Source organism: Lissotriton vulgaris, chromosome 12 (genome assembly GCF_964263255.1).
Source record: "Lissotriton vulgaris chromosome 12, aLisVul1.2, whole genome shotgun sequence".
Taxonomy (NCBI): domain Eukaryota; kingdom Metazoa; phylum Chordata; class Amphibia; order Caudata; family Salamandridae; genus Lissotriton; species Lissotriton vulgaris.
Window position 1 is genome coordinate 654070313 of NC_141700.1, and position 22281 is coordinate 654092593.

General features: G+C 44.2%; 1 protein-coding gene across 2 annotated transcripts in view; it reads right to left on the bottom strand.

Annotated features, from left to right (window-relative positions):
* BANP (BTG3 associated nuclear protein) overlaps positions 1-22281 on the bottom strand; it is a 990655-nt gene that overhangs the window by 876482 nt on the left and 91892 nt on the right. For both annotated transcript variants that reach the window (XM_086945823.1, XM_086945822.1), the window contains exon 2: positions 17515-17674. In XM_086945823.1, coding sequence (XP_086801949.1) covers positions 17515-17584 — 70 coding nt within the window. In that variant the 5' untranslated portion in view covers positions 17585-17674. The remainder of the gene's footprint in view (positions 1-17514; positions 17675-22281) is intronic.

Sequence of the window (22281 nt, forward strand, 5' to 3'; positions counted from 1 at the left end):
ATCGTAAATGCTTTTTGATATGTACGGACCACTAACTGGCTGGTTTGCACACATCTGAATGTAAATGTTCGGTAATAAATCCACAAGAGCAGCTCCACCTCTTGTTTAATGAGGTTTGGCCTACAAGGTAAAGTCTTGCTGGCATTACAGTAACAATAAAATACAGGACTCTACAGAAGTAGGCAAATGGGGTCATGTAAGACCATAATTAACTAATAAATGGTCAGATGGCCAGATGTTTTGCGTTTTATCAAGCTAAAACTTTGGTACACTTTTTAAATCCAAGGCATGTAAAGCCCTTTCAGCTGAAGCAGAAGAACTTTGAAAGAATGTTGGAAGGGAAATGATATGATTAAAACGGAAAATCAACCTTAGGACGAAAACTTGGATGAGTTCTCATAACCACTTTGTCTGTATTAAATACATTGAAAGGATCTTTACAACATAGGGCCTGCATTTCACTAATTCTAGAGGCGGAAGCAGCTGCCACCAGGAAAGCAGCTGTTCAGGATATATGCCGAAAAGATGCCTAATTTATTGGCTCAAAGGGGAGAGGGGCGGGGCACATAAATTTGGACAGGACAAAATTCCACCCACAGAGAGGAGAAGATCTCTTTAGGGGATGATAAAACTTCCTAAACACTCCTAGGAAATCTTTCACAACAAGATTTTGAAAAAAAGTTTGTCACGTTTTTTTCCCTCTAAGCTGTTACGGCAGCAAGGTGTATTTTTATTGAAGAAAATGGCAGCCCTGACTTCGCTAAATCAAGAAGATAAAGGAAGAACAGATTCTTCTTTGTGTTTGGTTGGATCAATATTATTTTGCAGACACCAAATGCAAAGCTTCTTCCACTTGAATGACTATAACTCTCTAGTGGAAGGATGTCTGGCATCTTTCAAAATGTCTATACAATCTTCTGGCAGGTTTAAATGTCTGCATTGCAGAAGTTCAGGAGCAAGGAAACCAGGTTCAGTGATGAAGAACCGGATGCAGGATGTGGCCTACGAACTTCAATAGAAGAACCAGACTGCACTGCAGTTTCGTTTGTGGAGGTTCCGAGAGGTCTAAAAGGCTGGAGCTGTGAGAATCATTCTCGTCCTATTGTACGCTAGTTTGATGATCACTTGTATCAATGGTATTGGAGGAAATGCATTAAACTTCTTTGACCAACTGATCAAAAGAGCATTTCCCAGTGTTCCTGGTTTTTAATACCAGGATGTCTAATTTAGGCATTTCATATTGTCTGTGTTTGCGAATCAGTCGTCATCTGGAAAACCCTATTTGGGATTTTAGATGCAGACTTCTGGATCTCGTATCTTCCTGTCTGTTGTGGTGTTGGCTGTCTGAACAAGCAGGAAGTCAGTTCTGAAGCTGGTTAGAAACCACTGTAGGGCCAGATGAACTGCCCTCAACTCTCGGAGACTGATGTGATAAGTCTTTTCTTTCGGCGCCTTCAATCCTGATGACTATCCATATGGGCACCCCAACCCAGGAGAGAAGCATCTAGCATGATGGTTTGAGATGTCTCTTCAGCTGAAAAAGTTCCACCATGGGAGAGTAAATTGCAGCCTGGGGCTGTGTCGATTTGCCCTCCCAGTAGACTGAGAGTTGATAGCACTCGTCCTCCTGGCTTTGCTGCAATGGCACCATCTGCAGATGAGTGTCTGGAACCAAAACAATGTGGAAAGCCCTTTGAACCCAGGAGTGAAAAGATGTGATGACTATCAGCTGTTTCGCCTGTAGAAGATTCAGATTCTTCAGATGGACAGAGCACAGACTCTGCTCCAAAGTCACTGGTGACTTGGAGTGATTTACCCTGAGGCCTAACTGGCGAAACACAGACAGAGCCAAGCTGAAGAGACACTAGGTTTCTTGCGGTGTTGAAGCCTTTTAAAGTCAATCGTCTAGGTAAGAGTAGGCATAGATACCAGATTTTCACAGGCGAGCTTCCATTACTGCTATGCACTTCAAATAAGAGAGAAGAGCAGATTTTAGGCCAAAAGGTAGGACTTTGTATTTATAATGGGCATTGCCTACCAGAAATCCCAAGAATATGCAATGTTTTCGAATGATGGGTATGTGAAAGCACGCATCTTTAAAATCCATAGTATAAATCCAATCCGGATGATGTAACTAGAGGTTTATTTGGTGATGTGTCAACATTTGAAACTTTATGAATTTATTTGTAATCCGGAGGTCTAAAATAAGACTATATTCCTGCCTCAGCCCTTTCTTTTAATCTAGGAAATAGCAGTAATAAACCCCCTTCCCTTTCTGGTGTTTGGGGACACATTATATGGCACCTTTGAAGAGGAGGGTGCTTACTTTCAAATGAAGCAAGTCTAGATGATATTGAGAGGACCTACTCAGAGGAATGGACGGAGATGGCGACTTGAAACCTCAGAGAATAGTCATTCTCTTCAATATTTAACAACCATCTGTCTGTCATAATCTTTTTCCACTCTACCAGATGACAGCTGATGCTTCCCTCACTGGTGTGGTGAATGGAAGAGGGGAAGAGAAAAATCACTGTCCCTTTTTTTGTAGCTTTTCACGGCTGAAAGATTTTTTGATGCTGTTGTTGATGGTACTGCTGGGTCCACTGAAAGGATTCTACATTCCAATTTTGGAAATGCCTGTTGTGAGGCTTAAAAAATATTTTTTGTAATCCTTATGCTACCTGCTTTTAATGTTGCCAACTCTGCTTTTATGCACCACTTTTCTTCATCTGGAAAATCTCCAAACAAAGTCATTGCAGAAAAAGGAAGATTTTAAATAATCTGACTTTAAACATGTAAAATGTAGCCATTAAGCTTGGCAAAGACCTTAACAATTGCCATAAACACCTAGCTTGGCAATATCTGTAGAGTTACTAATCACTTGGTTAGAGAGCATGATATCATCTTGAAGCTTCTCAGAAGTTCTGTCTATCCTCTCAAGGTAACTTATCTTGATATCTATGAAGATTTTCCACAGAGCCCTATTGTTCCATCCAAAATGAGCAATGGCACTGTCTTTATAGCAATGGTTGCTGTACCCCAAAACTTTCTGTGTAAAAAATCCATCTTCTTGCTTGCCTTCTCAGGATACACTGTGAATGCCGATGACGTGGGATGGGGTTTCTTGCTGATGCCACTATGACACACTCAGGAAGAGGATCTGCATGCCGGAATAAAGGATTTTGTTCAGAGGCTTGTATTTCTTTTTGCAACTGTGAAGGCGTAGAATTGGCTGAAGCTGGGCAAAGGAAAAACTCAATTGCATGACCAAGAAGTCATGGAACCAACAGCAGCAAAAGGAAGAAGAAGAAGAATGAGAATGTAGACCTCAAAGAAGACTGAAGACTTTTGGAAAAGTGGATATGTCATCAATAGGGGAAACCCTGGCTGGAGGTAAACCAGTAGGAGTCAGGGAGTAGTGACGAACTGAAGATGATGCTGTAGAGTGAAAGCAATGAGAAGACCTTGGGTATCATAAAGAATAGGACCGATGAGTTGACCTTGAGCGATGAGTAGATCTAGAACAATATCTAGACCAATTATGTAAAGGAATCAGAGAATGGTGATGTCTGTTCTACGGTCTAGAATGGTCTTAGTCTCCTAGCTGGTATCACTTTGGTCTCAGCAGAAACCAGGGAACCAATCAGTCGATGGAAGATCAGATGAGCCGACGTTAGTAATGCTGGGTGAGAAGACTTAAGGGCTGCGTAAGTGGAGGTGACAATGACTGAACACCCGGTTTGGATTGTGCTGGATGAGGTCTTAGAGAGGCCACATTCCCCCGGAGAGTGCTCTGAGGCAGAAGATAAGGTACCTGCTTGCAAGACCTATGTGGACGGAGACTCTGAAGACCGCAAAATTCTTTTTTTTTTTAGATTGCGGACCCAGTCAGTTTAAAGGTGGAAAGAAGTCCCTTGACGTTGAATGTCTCCTTGACATCAAAAGAGTTTGAAGTCGACAGCCTAGTCCTTGAGCTGCAGTTCCTCAGAGGTAAGTCAGCTCTCAACAGCAAGGAAGTGGTGACAGAAACCACCCTCGGTGTCATAGACCTTGATGTTGAATGTGCTCATTTTCTCTTTTTGATGTGGGATCTCTCCATTCTTTCTTCCGTGGAGCGGGTCCTTGGAGGTGGTGGAAGGAACAGAAGTAGAAGGAACAGAAGTAGAGGGAACGTCCTCCCCCTTTCCTTCTGGTCTTATGGGTGCTCCTTCACATCTGTGCATCTCCTCCTGATGACCATGAAGTCTTATCTTCTCCAACGCTCAAAGTTCTTCATAATATCATCTTTCTGAATTTGCAGGATTCTGGCTAATGAGTGGACAGGAGTAACACAATACAGACTAAGTGAGGGTCTTTTTGTGCCTCGCACAGGTATGGCACTTCAAAAAAACGGGGTGCCATTCTATGAAGTAAAACATATTATTTCTGTCAGGGAGTCAGGGAACAGAAAAAAATGTGCTCTTAGTCTTAAAACACGTTGAGAGAGTGTTTTGGCCAGATATGGAAGGCTTCAGCATATATGATGTTTCCTATTTCTTTCACATTTCATAAGAAACAAAGGAGTTTATTAAAGTGCGTTTCAGGTCACAGGGTTTCTTTTTGTGACTTTAGGGCTGATTTAGATCTTAGTGGACGGGTACTCGGTCACGGCGGGGACGGATATCCCGTCCGCCAAAATACAAATCCCATAGGATATAATGGAATCTATATGTAGGGGGACGGGCTATCCCTCGCCGTTGTGACGGAGTGGCCAGTCCCCCAAGATCTAAATCAAGCCCTTTATGTTTATTTTAAAAATAGTTACTTTTTTAAAGTAAATGCTCAAAAATTGGCCCATTAAGCCTGTTATTGGCTGTTGTAAAACTTTCATTCACAAAAAAAGGCTTGTGCCAGAAATAAAAAGCATATATTTTAATTGATATATGCTTTATTTAAAAATAAAGTGCTATGGGATCCCGCGCATGGGCAGGACCATTCGGTGCTTATTCGTTATATCAAAGAGCATAAATCAGCACGTAAAATGATATGTAGCCTGGTATAAAGATGGGAAAGCAATCCTCAGATGTAATTAACCAATGATGCGAGCTAAACAAAGCAACCCTGAACAAAAGCAAGATTATATGTAAAGAAGACAAAGAAGCCTTGGAAGACCAAACACAGTGAGAAGAGATTCTTATTATTGCTGGGGAAATCCATTCAAGTCACAAGATTAGAGGACATCTGAAAAAAGGATAACCCTAAGATTTGTAGGGATGATGCCAGAATCTCCCATGGAGTAGGTCACAAGGAGATAGTCAAAACAAACTTCAGCGCAAGGCAAGTGCATGTAGAGGTTCAGAGCAGTATTGAGTTAAGATGACAGAAAGTGTCCTATAAAGGCTGCCAGCCACGAGATACAAATTTCTTTGATTGGTTGAGATTATAAATATTAATGTACAAACAGATACTTTGGGAATGAAGTGTCATGGCACTAGATGGAAAGGAGTGTATGAGTTTTAAGGAGCCAGCTGAAAAGCTCCATATCCAAGCCAGCCTCAAGAAAGGGAGGAAACTGGCCTCACCACTAGTTCTAGCAGAGGTATCAGCAAGATTCAGATTTCAAATCAGCAGAACATTTCATCAATATATACATAGGAAAATAGAAATATTGCACTGATTATGTCAATGTCAAATATGGAAAGTATGCTGGTGTTGAAAAGGGAGAAGAACGAGAAACTAGACAACGAAAAGCATGAAACACAGTACTTTGTAAATGTTTCTTTGTAGCTTTTAGGCAGACTTAATTTCCACTTGCTGTAGGCCATATTGTCTGTTTTAATGGTTTACCCCCATCGGTGTTATGCTTACACACTGGTGTAAGGGGAATTATATTGGGTCACATCATCTTACTTGGATAGAAGGCTAATTTACGTGGGATGTGCCTTTAGTTTCTAGATTCTCTGAGTATTCATGAGTCTGCCTTATCGGCTTAGTGGAATGCAAAGAAGTTAGAAAAGAAATGAGGGAAGAAGGTCTGAACCTTCTTCCCTCATTTCTTTTCTAACTTCTTTGCTTAGTACCTGCTACTTGATTTCTGCCGTAAAAATATAATCAGGACTTCTTGTTGATATAAATCAAAGAGAAATGTAACAGTAGCTCCAGTATAGCAGAGAGAGTGATGCAAGTAGTCACATAATTAGGTTGAGAAGGTTTTTATGCCAGCTCATGGACTGTGCGGTTCTCTCAAATCTGAAAATGGTCGCTGCAATAAAAGTGAAGATTTCTCATAATTATCTTTGCACAATTGAGTTCATATTCAATTGGGAGCTATTTCCAATAGATATGTCGGAGGATGACTCCTACTATTCAATTTTTGATACGAACCATGAGAATGTGCAATATGATCTACGATGATCAGACAGAGAACTTAATTCATTCAACTCTAGGCTGTTGACTTCAAGAATAAAACATTTGTTTTGTCTCACAATTCTGCAGCTGTCCCATATTGCATGAAGTAGAATCTTCCTCAATGTATCTATTTTTTCTAAGCAGGAATATTAAGGGTGACATTTAGAAGTTTCTTTAGAGCATTTCACATGGCAGGGACAAGTAATTAATAATTTGCGTACTGTAGTATATTAAAGAGGCAGAGCTGCATAATTGCGTTGTCATTTGTTGTGTCTATGATGAAGGCATGAAACTTTCATAGTGTTGGGCTAAAATACAGCACTGCTTAGAGCCTGCATTTGTAGGGATTCTTAATGAATGCTATTTCAGGTCCACAGGATGAATGAAGAAGAGGTTATGGTAATGACCTTACCCCTTTCCGAAACGGACTTCACACTTATCTAGCTACTGAGGGCCATTATAACCCTCAAGCAGCACACGACCTTCTGATTTTTTATTGATGACAGAGGGATTTTTTCTATTAAACTTTACTACCTTGACTCCCCTCTAGCCATCTTTTAACATCTGCACCTTGCACCACTTTATATTCAGACCCCCACACCCCCATACGGCTAGATCACTCAAAAGATCTCTGACAAAGTGACCCTTCGGGGGACATGTAGGGCATTGCAGCACCGACCCGACGAGGAGCACCGCCCTATGATGAAGCAGGACATCCTTCGGGGTGTGTGCGGGCATCAAGTAAAGGACACACTGTCCCCTACCATTGTCTTTAAAAAACGGCACACCCCTATCTCTTTTCCTTACTCCTTCTTAGAAACTGTGAATCCCCTCAGTGACGATGATAATGAATGCTTCAACTGAGATAATATTTCCACATTTTCAAGCTCAACTCATAACCATGTCTATAGGACCAAAGTCTTTCAAGACATCAAGGAAGGTAACATGCATGGCTGATTTCGCCTTTGTTATTGTACATTTAGAAAGCTTTTATACATCAGGAATGCTCCTTGGCATGAAGAGAAATGGATCTGCTATAAGGAGCCAGACTTGCTACTTGTAGGATATTGGGTTAGTAGTCAAGGGGAGTGACTTCCCACCTCGAGCAATTAGCACAACCCTTGTCAGGGTGAACCCTCAAAGTTACTAAATTAACCCAAGCTTAACTTCCTGATAGCTATGACACAGAGCAGAAATGCTTAACTCAGGGCAATGTGTAAAGTATTTATGCAGTACCAAAACAGTAATAAAGTCAAAATGCAAAACAATAAAAATTCAAAACCACATTAGACAATGGTGTAAAAAGCAATACACAATATGACACCAACATGACAAAAATCCAATAAGGGGAACCGGTTATATGAATTTTTAAAGTAGAAATAGCGCCAAAATGCACAAAGCGGCAATGAAAATCAATGGTTTCGGTAGACCGGGACCAAGGTACAATTTATGGCTGACCGCAATGAAGCGTGTGCCGAATATACCAACAAGGTGGGTTCTGATCAAACGTTTTACTTTCTGACGTAGTCTTTCAAGCTCCAATCCAGCACAAAAGTGCAATTCTAAAGACCCTACAGGACAGTAGGGGAGCGCATAGGGACTCACAGTGTGTCAGGCCAACAGCACAGTCCAGTCCAGGTACTGCTGCCTCTGTTCAGCTGGGCAGTTGATGGAAAGGCTTCTTGTAGCTTGTTGTAAGCCTCCAGCTTAAACAGAAGATCAGCCTTGGAGTCCCCGTCTGTGTCCTGGGTATAAGAGGGAGCAGTCTGGTCCTTTAGTGCTCCTCCCAGGTCACAGACTGCAGGTCCAATCATCATCTGTGCTTCCTCAGGTCTAGCAGTGTTATGAATTGGGTGCCTACAGGTGCCAAATTATATTCCTGGCACAAGCTACTGAGTGGGAATGACTCTTGGACACACTCTAACCAATGGGTTAAATGTTCCCAGGGCCAACCCTACTGAATTTAGTGTTTTTGAAGAGGTCAAAGGTCTATGGTCACGCTAACCTTCGGCTCCGAGGGCTGGGGTGTGTGGAGGGTGCACAATGGTAATCCTAGTGTTCTCCCCCATTTAACAACAAACTACAGTTTGAAGCAGCCATTGTACACCCAATAAACGTAGAGACAAATTTGTATGGTAGAAGTGAATACACAATTATCATCTTGGCATCCTGTTTCCATTGTTTCATATGTGCCCCACAGTGTTGTATGTATACCCAACAGACACGTCAAGCAGGCTTTGACACTCAAGCAGTATTTGACACTGTAATGTCACAAAGGATGTTCACAGCCCCCACCCTTCTGCTGAGCAGAACGGAGTAATCTCTGCCCATTCAGACAGACCTGCCCATCACAGTCACATATTAAATAGCGCCTGAGGGGCATCTCACACCTATTCAAATGCTAATCCCTTGCTGTAAGAAATTGGAGAGCAAATGCAAACTAGCCTCAGGGAACTTCTGATTAGGAAAGGGCAATTTTCTTAAAGTTACCTTTTCTTAATTTTATTAATAATCCACTTTACTATTGAATTGGATTTTTATAACTATTAAAAACTGTTCTTTAATGTTTCTTCTTGTTAGTTGCATTCCCAAGATACAGTATTTGGATGGTATTCTGGTTATCTACATAGGATAGCTATGCCTCCCACAGTGAAAAATAACTTCTGGGTACTAGTTAAAGTAAAGGCATATTAACATTACATTTCTCCATGCCCTACTTGTGAATACCAAGCACCCTGTCTTGTGGGCTACAAAGACTAAATAGGGGTGGCTTTTATAGTTAAAAGGGAGGTTTTTACCTGTCAAAAGTGTTTGACAGGTTGACTTACAGGTTTTACATTGCTACCGTCCGGTGACACAGGGCAGGACTAATGCCATGTTTGTGCTGCCACTGCAGTGGAAAAATCACAGTTGATAGACAGAATGCAGAACAATGTCATACATTCACCCCAGTACAGAGATCTGGGCCTAAATCCATCGTTTTTTTGCACTCCACACCACCCCAGTTCAGACATGGCCATATGCAAATCAGTCTGACCCTGTGCCTCATGGGAACAGTCTAGCCCGAACTGCCAAGCCATGCCTTCCCTGGACCGGAAACAAGCTTCCGAGGACCGGTTTCTGGCATTCCAGCCATCTTCAGCCCGGGTTGCTTGAATCCAGTGGTGTGGAGTGCATGGGACTCACGTCTGAGCATACCCATCCCACTCGGGGTGACAAATGCAAAAACCACAGTTGATGGACAGAATGCAGAACAATGTCATACATTCACCCCAGTACAGAGATCTGGGCCTAAATCCATCGTTTTTTTGCACTCCACACCACCCCAGTTCAGACATGGCCATATGCAAATCAGTCTGACCCTGTGCCTCATGGGAACAGTCTAGCCCGAACTGCCAAGCCATGCCTTCCCTGAACCGGAAACAAGCTTCCGAGGACCGGTTTCTGGCATTCCAGCCGTCTTCAGCCCGGCTTGCTTGAATCCAGTGGTGTGGAGTGCATGGGACTCACGTCTGAGCATACCCATCCCACTCTGGGTGACAAATGCAAAAACCACAGTTGATGGGCAGAATGCAGAACAATGTCATACATTCACCCAGTACAGAGATCTGGGCCTAAATCCATCGTTTTTTTGCACTCCACACCACCCCAGTTCAGACATGGCCATATGCAAATCAGTCTGACCCGGTGCCTCATGGGAACAGTCTAGCCCGAACTGCCAAGCCATGCCTTCCCTGGACCGGAAACAAGCTTCCGAGGACCGGTTTCTGGCATTCCAGCCGTCTTCAGCCCGGCTTGCTTGAATCCAGTGGTGTGGAGTGCATGGGACTCATGTCTGAGCATACCCATCCCACTCGGGGTGACAAATGCAAAAACCACAGTTGATGGACAGAATGCAGAACAATGTCATACATTCACCCCAGTACAGAGATCTGGGCCTAAATCCATCGTTTTTTGCACTCCACACCACCCCAGTTCAGACATGGCCATATGCAAATCAGTCTCACCCTGTGCCTCATGGGAACAGTCTAGCCCGAACTGCCAAGCCATGCCTTCCCTGGACCGGAAACAAGCTTCCGAGGACCGGTTTCTGGCATTCCAGACGTCTTCAGCCCGGCTTGCTTGAATCCAGTGGTGTGGAGTGCATGGGACTCACGTCTGAGCATACCCATCCCACTGCAGTGGATGGCACAATAAGTAGCATCCAACCTCCAGGTCCTTGGTACACTCTGTACCATATACTAGGGATGTATAGGCAAGTTAAAAATGCCAATTGGGAATATGCCAATTCAACCATGATTAAAGGAGGAGCACAGGCACCTTACTACTGATTAGCAGGGGGAAGTGCAGAGTGATTTCTAAAGCCAGAAAAAACATAGGGCCCAGCAAGAAGTGAAAAATCCAGTGTGGCCATATAGAAAAGGTGTATTTCTAGCACCATACCGCAAATACTAAAGGCTCTTGCAAAAAGTCAAGTTTTTATTATTTTCCTCATTGCACATCAAGATTGCAGATCTCCCGAGGCTTCGCCGGGAGCAACAGTGTTTCTTTTACTTCCCTGATGTCATGTTTTAATTGACTTGTGCCTACCTGCGCATTTCGCTCTTCGCAACTTCTTGGCTGCCCCTTCGCCTGCTTTCACGACCCAGACAGCCAGACCGCCTCCGCTGATCGCCCCCTCCTTGCCTCGCGTGGGGAGTGGGACGGGCGGCCAGTACACCTTGGGCGGGTCTGGGCTGGGCGTGCACTACTCTGGCTCCTCCACCCCCTGCCACGCCCCACTCGAAACTCCCCCCACATGTGTCCCTATATTATCACTTCTCCTCACCGACGGCGCAGCGGGCGGGCGCAGCGGGCGCGACGAAGGCGCGCCGAAGTTGCGCCTAAGTTAAGCCCGTCTGCGCCCGTCCGCGGCCGACCGGGGCTAGGGGCGCATCACCCTGCCCAAATTATTTCTTACACTTCTTCCCAGCTCCACATGCTACAGGGTCCGTGGGTTCTATCTGCCTCTACACACTCACGGATATCCCAGCTAGATTTATCCCCTCCTTCTCACTGTTCCTGTTCATTCACTTCTCCCATTCCGGTCCCCCCTTCCACAGAAGCCGTCAATACTACCCCAGTTAAGACCCTTAAGGCGTATTATCTGAATACCAGATCGGCGGTGGCTCATTCACATGAACTATCAGTGTTGTTAGATCATCATGCACCAGATCTTCTCCTTTTAACCGAGACATGGTTCTGTGATGACTCCCTACCCACCTTGCTAGCTACATTGCCCGCCCCCTACTATGCACTTCGGGCCGATCGTTCATCCGGCAGAACGGGGGGTGGCGTCGCGGTCATTGCCCGTTCTGATCTTCCATTTCAACTGCTCTCTCTCCCCGATATTGCTACCACAGAGTATCTTGCTATTCGAACCACGTCCACATCCCCCCCTCTCACCTGTCTTCTCATTTATCGACCTCCCCAGTCGCCTCTACGATTTCTCCCTGATTTCCAGGAGGTGTTAGCCACCCTCTCGGTCAATAACTCTTCGGTGTTATTACTGGGTGATTTTAATTTTTGGCCCTCCGACCCAGCAGAGTGTTCATCTTCTAGAGAGTTGTCAGACACACTTTTATCTCTTAATTTTGTTTCTCACGTATCTTCCCCAACTCACGTCAAGGGGCATATCTTGGACCAGATTTGGTCCTTGAACTGCCCTGTCGACTCCCTTCTTATTTCTCCTTGCACTTGGTCTGATCATCACTTGATTTCTTTTGTTCTTCCTATAAGTTCCCCAGTTAGGGCCCCCCTTCCCAAAAATGCCTGGGTCCGCTCGTGGAGTAGAGTTGACCCGGCGAACTTATCAGCTCTTTTAAGTGCTTCCTATCCCGTCTTACACGGGCTTTCCACCTCGGCTCAGGTTAACAGCATTGAACAATGGCTCTCCTCAGCCAGTGAGTCCATTGCCCCCTTGAAACGTCTGACCTCCAAGCGGGAGAAAGATGCCAACCTGTGGTTTACCGATGACCTGAAAACCATCAAATTATCGGTACGCCGTGCTGAGAGGGCCTGGAGGAGAAACTATTGTCCCATCTTAAGAGCTGATTTTACCACTCTATTAGCTCAATATAAGAATGCCATCTTGGCAGATAAAAACGGCCTATTTCTCCTCCAAGATCCTCACAGCCGAGAACCAATCAAGGGAAATTTTCTCGATTGTTCAGAACCTAGCCTTCTCAGATCGTACCTCTCTTAAGCCCTCTCCTTCCCTTGCCCTTTGTCACTCTCTGAATAGCTTTTTTATTGATAAAATTGCTGCCATTAAAGCTAATATCCCTGCACCTTCCCCGTCTTTTGTTGATCCTCAGTGCCCTCCTTCCCAAGGACAATTAAACTCTCTCCCCCTTCTGACCAAGGAATCCTTCACATCCTTAATCCCCCCTTGTGAAATCTGGCTCTCCCCTTGACACCTGTCCCGCTCAAATACTTCGTCACATTTACATCTCTTGCCCTGATCCTCCCCTTCACTTACTAAACAGCTCACTCTCTCAGGGGGTTGTCCCCAACCCCTTGAAATCAGCTATCATTTTACCCATTTTAAAAAAACCTGGCGCAGACCCCTCGATCCCAGCCAACTTTCGCCCCATTTCTCTCCTACCATTTTTGGCTAAGGTGCTCGAGCGCCATGTCACCAGGTCTCTGAGCACCTTTGTGGAAGAAAATGGGGTACTGGCTTCCCGCCAGGCTGGTTTTCGCCCCGCACACTCTACGGAGTCCGTAGTCCTTTCGGTCCTTGACAACCTCAGGGAGGGGAGGGACACCAATCAATTCCAGGCACTGGTCCTCCTCGATCTCTCTGCCGCCTTCGACACGGTGGATCATACCATCTTACTTTCCCGTGTCGCGGCGGCGGGGATCGGGGGTACGGCCCTGGTTTGGTTGTCCTCCTTCCTGAGGGACCGCACCCAGGCAGTTCGCCTGGGTGATTTCACTGCGGACTTTCGGAAGGTTCTGTGCGGGGTCCCCCAAGGCTCCTCCCTTTCACCTCTTCTGTTTAATCTTTACATTTCTCCCCTCATCTTTTCTTTACAACAAATGGAGGTCACCGTATACAACTATGCGGATGACCTCCAACTTGTCTTCAATCTGTCCTCTTCTTCTGCCTCTATCTCTAATTTCCAGTCCACTATGATTTTCATCAGGGACTGGATGGATTTCAACCACCTGAAACTCAACCCTGATAAGACCGAGTTGGTGCTGACGGGTGGTTGTTCCAGTCCCTGGTCTTCACTTTTTTGGCCCCCTTCCCTTGGTCCCTCTCCGGTCCCCTCTACTTCGGTCAAAACCCTTGGTATTAAACTCAACTCTCACCTTACCCTTCACTCCCAGGTTAGTTCTGTGGTTTCTTCCTCTTTTCTTTCTCTTCGCACCATCCGCAAGGTCTCTCGATTTTTCACCTTTGAGGCCTTGAAGTTGATCGTCCTTGCGATGGTCATCTCCCGCCTGGATTATGGCAACGCCCTATATGCAGGTATACCTGCATATAGTCTCAGGCGGTTGCAGATGATCCAAAACCAGGCGGCTCGGCTGGTCTTTAACCTTCCTAAATCCTCACATGTCACCCCCCTTCTGAAACTTTTACATTGGCTTCCGGTTCGGGAACGTATCCAATTCAAGCTCGCATCTATCACTTACCAGGCTCGATTGGGTATGGCCCCTGCATTCATTTCTTCGGAGATTATCCCCTACTTGCCAACTAGGGAGCTCCGATCTTCTTCCCAATCCCTCCTGACAGTTCCCCGGTTTTGCCGGAAAAAGTGGGGGGGCTCAAAATTTGCGACCCTTGCCCCAACCCTTTGGAACTCATTACCCCTTGATCTCAGATCCCTAACCCCATATTCCCAGTTTCGAGAGAAACTTAAAGCCTACTTCTTCAGCAAAACTTTCATTTAATCCTTTGTTACCCGACCTCCCTTCCTTGTCTATTGTGGAGATCTGCCAGTTACAGCGCCATGAAACCGCGGGTGTAAGAGCGCTATATAAGAATTTTTAAACTCAAACTCTATGCATGGTAGCGAGGGTGATGTAATGGACACCAAAAAGATTGATATCAAAGTGTAGGCGCCACAAAGCGACCTGAGGTTTCCAAGCAGTGACATCGTGGGATGGACACAAGATTTGCAGATGAAGATCTTAACTGCCTTTTCAGGACCATCTGCGGATGAACATCAGCGACTGCCCGCATAAAGAACAATATGTCATGCAGAGAGTTTAGAAGAACATATGTTTTTTAAAAAGAAGCTAATGAAGGCTCCATAGATGAGGATATGTGTGATTAAAATATGGGCAACCAGCATCAACCAGATGGCACTTCTTCAAAGCATTTAGATGGGTTATATAAGATAGTTCTGAGATTAGGAACACTACTGACTTCGAAGAGATATGGTCCCATCTCTGTGAACCAGGAGGTTCACTCTTGCCACCAACAACCATTATTTTCATTTCATTAAAGTTTAGTTCAAGCCCAATGAATTATCTGCTAATATGGGGGCGAAAAATGTTCAGTTTCTTCATTGTTAGCAGCCCTTTCTCGAACCACCTGTGTATTTAGTTGAGGATAAACATTAAGACTACCAATTCTTCTGTCTCCTGTAGAATAATGATTGTGAACAGACTTTAATCAATCCCCATTAGCTTAACAAGTCTAAGATTTCATATATACAGAAAGCATAATGCAAGTTGTTGTTGCTTTAGATTTTAAAACCCCTCTGATATTTACAGTCTGTAACAGACATGGGTTGGCTCAATAACAAAGGTGCCACCAGTTGTGCTTAAGCAAGGCATATTTCTTCCAATTGTATTATATTGGCTTTATGCAGACTTCAAAAAAACCTCAAAACTCAACTTCAAACAAGAAGCTGATTTAAGCGTTCCTTAACAAATACATACTGCTCCCCTGAACATAACAGGGCATATCTCTACACCTCATACTAAACAAAAAATCATACCTTCTCCCCCGACCTTCGAACTGAGTTCTGTTCTAATCATGACCTTATACATACAACCATCAAAATTCTTCCTTCTCTTTTCACCTTCTCCTTCTTCCCTAGCCTTAAGAGGAAAACACCCCCAAGTAATTCCCTGCCTTTCTAACGTATATACACAACAATCTGACACATCTACAACACTCCAGAGCCTTTGGCCAATTTAACACAACACTTCAACATGATTTCGACACACTATCCTTTTAGGAACATTCTCACCAGCTCCTCCACAACAACAACCCTATATCACACCAGGCATTTGTTTACTTAAGAAGATCATGTGGAAGCTCCTACACAAACGTTGCAAACAAAAGACCCCAGAAATCACGACCTCTATCAACATGCCTTGCACACACTATTGCTAGCTTTAGACAACACACAATCAACCTATTTTAAAAATCTTGCAGGGACAATCAACAACTTAATCACGTCATGTAATTCCATCACACATTATTCACGCATTGCTAAGAATGTAACTCACGCTTCCTGAAAGATCTCCGTCATGAGACATTCTTACTACTACTGACACACTCCCTCTTTGTATTCCAGTTTACCCATCAGATTACCCAACTATAATTTTTCTACCACTTTACCTATGGAACTCGTCTCTATACTCAAATCAGCAAATCCATCATGCACCTAATCAGATCATTTTAGCTCACAAATTATTATATATTTGGCTCGCTCCTCAAAGGTTCTTCTCTGCCTTGGCTCGCCATTTAACCCCTTTCATCTATCTGGAAACTATCCACTATGTTTCAAACTTGCAATAGCAATACCATTAGTTTAAAAAAACCTGCTGCTAAATCTTGCTCTCCCTTTCTTACCACTAAATATTCCAGCTCCCTTACTTTTCCAGGAAACTGAACCAAATAGATTTCAACCGTCTTACTATATACCTCACTTCTAATAATCTTCCTAACCCTTTCAAATAAGGCCTTTCAAATAAGGCTTTTGTGCTCCCCATTCAACTGGAACTACACGCTCCTAGGTGGCACACTTTACTTCATTGGCTTTCCACAATCTGTCATCCTGTCCTTATATTTTTTTTTATCTATCAGCAGCATTTGATACAGGGGATCATCATGTTTTTTATTTTCTTCTATACACAACATTGGCATCATAGACTCTGCTCTGCAATGCTTCTTTATCCTACCATTTAATATGTCTTTCTCTATGACATGAGATTTTAATTTATGCTTGCGAATATCTCTAGCAGCTATGATTCCCCTATGCTCACTCTTAGATCGGTTCCTTTTCTTTCTCTCAACACCACTTTGCTTCTCCTCTTTTTGCTTCTTCCACCACGTTGCTCCCCTCTTCCCTTCATGCGATTTCCTTAAGTCCACTCCTATTTGGATGGTTTTACCAACTCTTTGAAAACAAACGTTCTAAACTACTGCGTTTATTCACACTCATCCCTCTATCCTACCCCATCCACTTCCCCATGATACCTGGACTTGATTTTCCTCCAATTGTTTATGACTTCTAGTTCAATTTGGTACTGAATACTCATGAAAATGTGCACTCATCTCTCCCATTCCACACTACCAAAGCATAGACCAATTTAGTTGAACCTAATAAATTGGCTACTACCAAAGTTTACTCATGAGCCTCTCTCAATACTCTGTCTCTTTCCTGTACAATTTAATAACTTTTCCACTTGCATTTTAATCAGCCTTTAAAGAGTATACTTTTCACACAACGGATTCTAACTAAAAATAGGGCACTCTACCAACTAATGCCATTTCTTTTAGGAGTCCATGTAATGTTCCATAGTTACCATTAGGATTTAATACGTCCACACTCAATCTCAAATGTGCAAATTTGAAACACAACAAATACGGAAAACGACTTGTCCATCATCCAAGTCTGAATCTCTACATCTCTTAGTTTTCCTTTCATTGGATCTACCTAAACTAAAATGTTACCATTCAATTAAAAAGATTGCTGCAGGAATCTGTATGCGGTAATCTATGAATAAATGTTGAACCAGGCACAGATTTTGGTTAAACGATACACAGGGATGTAAGAACTGGATGCACAAATGCTTATAAACAATCATGTTGTACTGGAATAAATGTTAATAACTCACCTGACTGATCAGGGTTCAGATCCTCTACTGCAATCTGAACTACTTCAGCCAATTCTTGTTCGGACATCATTCAGAACAACGATCTGAGTGAATCCCCAATACTACTCCAGTTATATCTGCCCAAATGAATACTTCCAGTATCCAGCAAGGTCTTGCACACCTGTACAAAAACAAAAATATTTAGTAAGCTTACCCATATTTACTTAGGTCAAGAAAGGCTTGTGGAACACTCACAGATTACTGATCACATCCAAGGCACAACTAATAAATTCAGAAAAGAATGAAGTACCACTTTCCTCTAGACCAATCTTTGACTACAAGTAGTATGGTGCATGGGGGCAGGAATCAGACATTCCAGCTGGTAATTTCTCCACTGCACCTCGCCATTACATGTATTTTGTGGACCTGAATGGGGAATTACATGCAGGCATCCAGATTTACTGGGTCAACTCCCTCACATTTTGTCACACACAGTTTCTCTCTCCCTTTTGATTCACACTCTTTGCAGTTCCAAATCATGTTGATGGCATCGCCTATAGGCATACTGCTTCATGCGATTGGTAATCGGGCCACTAGTAATAAATTAGGGGAACTAATCTCAGAATCACGCTTAACAAAAAAATAAAAGAATAATCATACTCTTTGGCATGAGGGATGACCAAGGGAAATAAGTAATGGCCAAACCAATAGGTCTCCTTTGGGAACTAGTGGCTTTGCCAATGGTTTTCAGGCTCTGTGCACTGCATCCCTGATGCTGTGTAGCGTGGCTGATGTATAAATAAAGAAACGCATCAGGCGTTAGTCTAACACATTTCAGTGTGGTGATCCGCATCACCGCACTGAATGCATCAGTCATGCATTATAGCGCTGCCCAGCTGTCAATGCAGAGCGCTGCTATAATGCACCATATCACGACTAGTATGAGCAGCAGCAGCGTGGTGCATGCTGCTCCCAGCAGGCTAAGGGGCTGGCAACTTGCAGCTACTGTTCTCCCACTACAACAATGTATTGAAGTCAGACATCACCACCCCCGCCGCGGATACATAAGTATAACTAACTCAGTCAGTGCCCGGCCAATCATGGCTGGTTAGAGTTTTAGGCTATGGTCAGTGGGGGGTGAGACTCAAATCAGTGGGTGGGAAAAGGGGAATAGGCTCAGAGCCAGCTGCTCAATGCAGACGCAGCTGATAGTTGTAACGATGCGGCTAGGATCCCAACCTGGCTGCGTGACTTGACCCTGCATCATCAGTAAGTGCCAGAGTGAGCGGCAGAGTATTTCACCTCATAAAGTAAACACTTGCAATGCCATAAATTAATTGCTATAGTAATTTTGGGCATGTTTGCCTAGCAATTCGGCTGTAGTAGTAAGCAGGAGCTACAGGAGGTGCTTTTGTCATGCTCCGGTCCGGTCGTGCTCCCTTCCTCTGCAGCATCCCCACTGTGCTGCTGTCCTCTGGCCCCCTCCTTTCCCCGTGGTCACGCCCATGCTCATCCGATTGAGTCGCTGGAAACAAAAGTTGCCGCGCTGCCTAGGAGTTGACCTTTAGAAATTGGTCAGCTCATTTCAAGCACTTGTGCACCTTGCTGGAGTGAGTAGCGGCGCGGTTTCTAATTGAAAACAGATGGCATGGCCGCCGCTGGTCGCTCTCGTGGATGCCAGCACAAGCACGAGTGCTTGACTAGGCTTGTTATTCTTCTTTTATTTTGCTGGAATCAACAACTTCCAACTTCTAGCCTCGCCCTCTTTTGAAAGCCAACAGGTTGACAAGTTTCTACCGCAGGTGCCTTACTTTTAAGATCAACAAACGCCTCCATGTCACCAGGATATTTATCACCTTGTTATGCTTGGATTTTTAATTTGCATATAGGTGCATTCTGGGAGTTGTAGCCTTGGTTAATTCTCATTTGACCAGCACACCTGATAACATCTGATCACTATTTTTACCCATTAAAATATCTCAATATGCTGTCTGGTTTTTGGCCAGTTAAGTAGACCAGTTGTACTATCACGCTTCTGCTTTGTCAATCATTTTTTTAGCAAGCTGAGTCTGTATTAGATAACACACAAGGAAACACTCTGCTGCTCTGCTCATCGCTCGCCATTACTCACCCCTCAAAGATGCGACCCTGTGACGACTTGTCGTCGTACCCCAACTCCTACCCTCAACTTGTTGGTTCCTCAATCATTTTTTGACACTTAGTCTCCAACAGCACTGAAAGAAGAAAGCACCACTAGGGCTCTAACTTAGAGCACTAGTGGTGCTTTCTTCTTTCAGTGCTGTTGGACTGGACCTTATTTTATGTCTATGACTCGCTCGGTCGCGCTTGTCTTCTGGGCTGAGGTGTCACATGAAGACTCAAGCTCACGGCTGTTGCATCTGTAAGCTACGTGAACAGAAGTCTCCGGGATACTTTTGTTTCACGGTCTTGTCTGCATTTTCGCGGAGCCCGCAGCTCAGCATCATCAACTTTGCCTTTGGTTATTAACACATGGGGAGCTGGAGCCTTCAGTTCAGCTACGGAGAAAGGTAACACTGGCTCTCTGCTGCATTTCTAGACGAGCGCTGCCTAACAGCGCACTCTGACTCTTTACAAGCTTTAGCTCTCACAACGCCCAACTTTACTTACACCTCCTACACATTGATCTCCCCTTACTAACTGACCCCCCACGCTAGAAGGCATCCTGTCATCTGCCCGCATACTCCTTGAGATCTTCCAATTGACCTGTTCCTTGGTACCTTACTCGGTTCCACCATACTATCTGGCATTGGTACAATAACCTGAAAGTCTGAGACAAGCAAAATAAACCATTGTGTGCAAATTCAGTTTTTAAAACTAATGCTGGTACAGCCAGACAACCAAAGACTCTTAATTTGCATATTACATACGGTCCTTAGTCTCGCAGGCACTCTCTTACTCCTTTCTAGCTTTTGCTAGGAAAGCGCTCCCTGCATTAGAATGCGAAAGTGCTCCCTGCATTAGAATGCGAAAGTGCTCCCTGCATTAGACTGGGAGTCAGATTGACGGGCAGTGGTAAGTTTGCTTTCTATTTCATTGTGTATATATTGTGGTCTACAGGTAGCAGCGTATTACTGAAATGTGCTCAACTGTTGTACTTTAAACTAATATGGCTTTACAGCTAAGTCTTCATTTGTTAACTAAACAAGCATTGGCCTAGCCGACAGCATGGCTAAAGAAACAAACAAAAAATGGTGCTATGATTTAGTGGCCACATCATTGTGTAGACACAGCGCCATTGAGCTACAAGTGCCTTTTTAGCCTCTAAGTTGTATCGGTAAGTAATTGAAAAAAACATTGGCATAGCCAATAGGTCTCGCTTTTGGAACCTTATAAGTATTTAGTTATGCAGCACAATATCCTTGGTGCAACAACATCAACTGTTGCATGGCAAAACACTTATAAGTTCCCAAAGGCAAGACCGACTGGCTGTGCCAATGCTTGTTGAGTGTGCGGCAGGTGCCGGGTAGGTAGAGAGCCGTGCAACTCAGTAATAATAGCAGGCGGCCGCACACCGGACCCCAAAGCCAGTCAGTGCTCAGCTATTGATTTAATTATACTGCATAGTGCGAGCCCTGTCGAAGAAGAGTGCAGCTACCGCAGAGGCAGAGCGATTCGAAGAAATACTTTCAGCAGATGTTATTTTGATGTATGCGTGGGAACAAGTGTTGGCTTTGAGAGTGTAATAGAAAATGCCCTGGGTTGTCAGCAGGGCCGGACTGGGAACCACAACCGGCCCTGGCAAGGTGCTCGGCCGCAACCCCCCCCCCCCCCCTCCCCACTCCCGACTCGGGGGGGTCGGAGGTGCCGCCAAGCTCTTTGCCGGGGCCGGTTTTCGGCCGATTTTGGTACAGGGCCGATTTGGCAGCTATGCTGCAAAAACGGCCCTGTATTAAAAACAGCCCGCCAGGGGCCCAAAACCGCCCCCCACAAGTGCGGCGCACCGGGGAATTGTCCGGTTCCCGCTATGGCTAGTCCGGCCCTGGTTGTCAGTATCTGCAGGCAAAGATAGAGCGACTGAACACACAAAATCTGCTTTCATTCTGAATAACGAGATAGCTATTGCTAATGCGTAGGGAACGATTTCCCATGTCTTTAGGATGTGCTGCACTATTGGCTCAACAGAGGGAGGGAGCTTATATTAGCTTTTGTGTCTGTTGAAGAGATATTTATTTATTTTGCAATCACACTTGCTACTTCAAAATTTTGAGTATAAAATTTAATTTAAAAGTGCAATTCTTCCATGCAGCTGGTCACATTCCACAGTCAGTTAAAGTTAAAGGCTGCTGCTCATGACTTTGAGTTTGGAAAACCTAACCAATACCTTTAAACTTAACCACAAGCTACATCTGTGTGTGGGTGGGAGCCGCTTCACGTGTCTGTCCTTCCAAAACTGCAAACTTACAGTGCTAAGGGCCCTTCCATTTCTGGTGCTTTGCAGCGGTTGTAAGATCTTCTTAGAAGTTCTTGTGGCTCAAGTGGGTGCAATTTCTGATTTTTTTAGGTTTGCTTCATCTTCATTGCTTGATTTTGTTTACGAGAAAGTGTCACTCATAGTTGTTGAAATGTCACTCATATTTACACTGAAATTATGAAAATGTCACACATATCAATCTAAAACCTTGGCAGCTATGACACAGGGAGGGTCGAAGGGGTTGTAGGCAACACAGGGGAGGCCTCCAATGGTCTTGATAAGCCACAATATGCCTCGCACCAGACAGCACATGTGCTGTCTATTAGACACAACCT